Source organism: Echinops telfairi, unplaced genomic scaffold, assembly GCF_000313985.2.
Source record: "Echinops telfairi isolate 266 unplaced genomic scaffold, ASM31398v2 ScPeMD7_25;HRSCAF=90, whole genome shotgun sequence".
NCBI classification, from domain to species: domain Eukaryota; kingdom Metazoa; phylum Chordata; class Mammalia; order Afrosoricida; family Tenrecidae; genus Echinops; species Echinops telfairi.
This window is the reverse complement of record NW_022103922.1, coordinates 3,394,713-3,399,155: the sequence shown is the minus strand read 5'-3', so window position 1 is coordinate 3,399,155 and position 4,443 is coordinate 3,394,713. Positions and strand designations below refer to the sequence as shown.

Genomic DNA, 4,443 nt, shown 5'->3' with positions numbered 1-4,443 from the left:
CCCCGGGGCGGCTCGAAGGTGGGAGCTCTTTGGGGGCAGGATCTCTCAAAGGTGAAGTGACAGGTGCAAATGTGGAAGCCGGTCCAGAGACCCCACCTGGCCATCAGAGATAACGTCCCTGTGCAGTGGCACAGTTGGTTACACGCAACTGCAGGGTCCGCCGTTCAGATGGACCAGCCCCTCCAGGGGAGAACAGCAGGGATTTCTACTTCTGTCAAGATTGACAGCCCTGGACGCCCAAAGCGGCCGCTCCCTCTGCCTGTAGGACAGCGGTTCTCCGCCTTCCTCGAGCCACCACCCTTTCACACGGTTCCTCATGTGGTGGTGACCCCCCAACCGTAACATTATTTTTGTCGCTACTTCATTACTGTTATTTTGCTACTGTTATGAATCATCATGTAAATATCTGATATGCAGGATGTATTTTCATTATTACACATTGAACATAATTAAAGCATAGTGATTCTTAGCAAACAATATGTCATTAGATATTGTGAAGTGTTTATTTCTAATTGCAAATAAATGAAATTTTGTCTTGCAGTGTGGTGTAGCCTGGGTAACAGTCCTAACATAACAACAGTAAACTGCATTGCTACATTTTGCAACAGTGTGTGTAAAAAGTCAGTGGGAAGGTTGAGATAGCTTCTTTCTCACCACGTCTGCATATCTGCACGTGGGCGGACCCGCCTGGAGACGGATAGAGGAGCGGGGTTTCGGTTCCCAAAGGCTTTGGAAATATGGGCTTAGGCGACCCCTGTGAAAGGGCCGTTCGACCCCAAAGGGGTCTCGACCCAGAGGTTGAGAACCGCTGCTCTAGGGTCTCAGCGTCGGAACCAACTCGATGGCAATGGGTTTTGAGATGCACACGTGTGATGTCAGACTCGCAGAGTTTAGTACGCATAACGAGACAGCGGTGCTGTCCCATAACCGAAACCCGTCTATGCGGATCCTGCTGACCTTGCGGGACAGTGGGACCGCGTGACAGGCTTCCCTTGGCGTGGCTGGTGGGTCTGACCTTCCGTTAGCAGCCACGCGTTTTAGCCTCAGCGCCACCACGGCTGCTTTCGACGCGACACCGCGTTACCTGAGTTGTCTCAGCTGCAAGTGAAAAGACTGGGGGTTCGAACTTACTCAGCTGCCCCACCCGAGGCAGAAAGGCCTGGCGACCGGCCCCATGAAAGCTGAGGGCCCGGAATACCTAGTGGTGTGGTTTCGCTCTGTCCCGTGGGCTTGCAGTGAGCTGAGCGGCCTCCACAGCCCCCGGTGTATCAGCAGCAACAATGGCGGCGAGCAGCCTCCGTGAGCAGCCAGGGCTTCACAGCTGTGCCCCAGGAATCCATAGTAGAATAAACCCCGACCCAACCCAGCCCAACCCACTGCTATTGGATCGGCTCAGAGCCGCCCTTGGTACGGGCCTTCTGAACCATCCATCTTTATGAGCGCGGGCAGCCTCCTCTTTCTCGCAGGGTGCACTTCTGGGGCTTGCCCTGCCAGCTCTGCTGTGGGCAGCCCAGCACCTGACCCATGGCTCCCCACGGCTTCATCATGGTGCCAGTGCTTCTGTGCTAAGCGGTTGTCAAGGGCCTCGTCCTGCTTGGATCCTGGAAGCAGCGGTCAGGAGCTCAAAACGATGCACTGCACGGGGTCTGTCTGCTGTGCAAGACCTCTTTAGCGTGTGGAAGGCCAAGGACTAAGGTGCCCCTGTCCCCAGCCACAGTGATGTCACTCCTTATCACATGCATGTGATTCCTGGAGAGGAATCGAGGCACTGGAGTTCCGGGCTTGGAAAGTACCGCCGACTGCCAGAGCAGCCCCACACCTCTTTCCTGGAAGTCCAGTCAGGGTGCCCCCTGGAACAGAGGGCGTGAGACTTCTTCTCACGTGCTACGGACATGTTACCCGGAGAGGCCAGTCCCTGGAAAGGGCCGTAGGCTTGGGAAAGTAGAGGGTCTGAGAGACAGGGAGGTCTTGGGCGAGATGGATTGACACAGTGGTAGCAATAAAAGCTCAGATACAGCAGCACCTGCGAGACGATGCAGGATGGGGCAGGGCTGTGGTCTTTCGCATGGAGGGTCACTGTGAGTCGGAACTGACCTGACCACCCCCAAGCCGCCGTCTTTTCCATCACCTCATGTGGATGGGGAAGCTGCACAGGGGCTAGGAAAACGGCCGAGGAACTGAAGCCTTTGCGTATGAGGCTGGGGAAGACTCTTCAATATACCGCGCCCTCCCGGAAGAATAAGCCCGCGTTAGAAACAGCCGAGCTTGGAAGGGAAGATGGTGACGCTTTCTCTCACGCACTTGGACATGGGACCAGGAGGGACCAGTCCCTGGAAAAGGATACCATACTTGGTAAAGTGGAGAGTCGAAGGGAAAAAAAAAAAGGGAGGAAGACTCTCAGGGAGATGGACGCAGCAGTGGACATGGGCACAGGCAGGTCCACCCTGTCCTGGGGGACTGCATCCACCCGAGGGCGTGAGGCTGTTTTGTTTTGTAATAATGGGAGCGCGGTGGTTGTCCACGGCATGGCCATCCGTCAGGCAGTGGAGGTGGGAACGGGGAGTGACCCTTGTCTCCTTCCTGCCCCCCTGCCTGTGCGTTAGTTGTTTGTTGTCATGTGTGAGAACTGGCTCCGATTCCAGGTGGCTGAACCAGCCTCCCCTCCCCACAACTCAAGTATCATGACCCCTCCCAATCCCTGTGGAGCAGGACGTGGAATCTTCTGACTTGGTCTTGGGTGGGCCTGGAGGGTCTGTGCGCCCCTAAGCTGCTGGGTGAGGTCCATGCTGCGTCTCTAGGGGGCGTGAGCACTTGTCTGAAGACAGGGTATGCTAAGAGTTGGTGTGAACTCAGTGGCAGGGAGCTTTGCCATCATCTGGGCAATGTGCCAGGCAAACGGCGCCCCGCCCCCCCCCCCCCCCCCCCCAACACATCCCAGTGCAATGCTCTGGGGACGTGGAGCCCCAGGCGTTTCAGAGCTTCCGGAGTGGATTCTGAGCCGTGGCATTGGTTGAAAACCTACGGACCCAAGGGCATCAGGCTCGAATCAAAAAGCAAACATGCAGTAAGGCTCCCAGGAACTTGGTAAATCTTTGTAAATAACATCAGTCTCATAGCTGGATGAAAGTAGCCCCGGCCAGGGCTGACCCCCCAGGTCCCTGCACGGGTGGGGGTGGGGCGCAGAACCGGGCCCCTCTCCAGTGTCCCTGGCACAGCCTGTCCAGTGGCAACAGGGAGGGTGCCTGGTGCTTTTAGGACAGCTGGCTTCTCGTGTTCCGTGGCAACAGACACAGCCAGGTCTGTCTGCCGATGGCGAGGTGGCAATACCAGGGTGCTGCCTGGATGTCCCTGTGCAGGTACCGAGTCCTGGGGGGCGGGGGGGCAGGGGGGTGTTGGAAGCAGAGACTCTCTCCATGAGCCTGTCCGCATCATTTCTAGCAGGTTCCCCTGCCTCGCTTTGGGCCAGTACCGGACAGAGAGCCTCTTGTGCGGCTCAGAGTCTAACCCCTTGGTCATCCAAAGCTGACATTTCCAACTTCTGGAAGTCAACCATGCAGGTCCAGGTCACAGGTCACCAACCAACGGCTGGACATCGAGCAGGATGGGGGAGCCATCTCTCTGCCGAGGGCCCCTGGGGCCTTTATGACCTCGTTCACAGGCCACACAAAATGATCAACTTAAACATTAGCCTGCTAGAGTTGGTCATATAATTAGGGAACTCGCCCCTAATGTATAGGAGCCCCGGTGGTGTAGTGATTACAAGTCAGGCTGCTAACTGCAAGGTCAGCAGTTCAAAACCACCTAGCCACTCTGCCGGAGTAAGAGGAGGCTTTCTACTCAGGTACAGAGTGGGAGTCTTAGGAGCCCACCGGGTCTGTCTGTCCTGCCCTGTCGGGTCGCTGTGAGTCAGAATTGACTCAAGGGCGGTGAGCGTGGATTTTGTTTGTTTTGTTTTCAGGGGTGGCTGTGAGTCAGCGTGGACCCCTGGCAGGGAGTTTGGCCTGGGGTTTGGTCATGTGAGGCTGTGCTGCGCGCAGTATTGATGAGTTCCAGGGCCTTCCGCAGCCTGAGGGCTGGACGTCCCCACCACTGAGGTACAGGAAGGAGCCTGGTAGCCTGTGGGTTAGGCACTGGACAGTTCACTGCAAGGTCTGCGGTTCAAGCCCACCAGCCACTCCAGGGGAGAAAGATGAGGCTGTCTGTCTCCACAAAGGGTTATGGTCCGGGAAGATCCCGCAGTTCATCGGCACTGCCTCCCAGTTCTCAGTGGGTCACAGCAGGCTCCAGGGCAGTGGTTGCTTCGGGGTCAAAGGTGGCTGCCAAAAGTGGCCTTGAGTACACTGGGCAGGAGAAACAACTTCAGACAAGTCACCCTGGACCCCAAGAACAAAGACACCCCCCAAGTTCCCATAACCCCTCTGGAGTCCCTGGGAGGAGAAATAG

The 4,443-nt window shown here is 56.7% G+C and overlaps 1 protein-coding gene across 1 annotated transcript in view; it reads left to right on the top strand.

Annotated features, from left to right (window-relative positions):
* The first annotated feature begins 1,174 nt into the window (after positions 1-1,174).
* PGM5 (phosphoglucomutase 5) overlaps positions 1,175-4,443 on the top strand; it is an 83,300-nt gene continuing 80,031 nt past the window's right edge. Inside the window, exon 1 of the mRNA XM_045289364.1 lies at positions 1,175-1,299. Coding sequence (XP_045145299.1) covers positions 1,175-1,299 — 125 coding nt within the window. The remainder of the gene's footprint in view (positions 1,300-4,443) is intronic.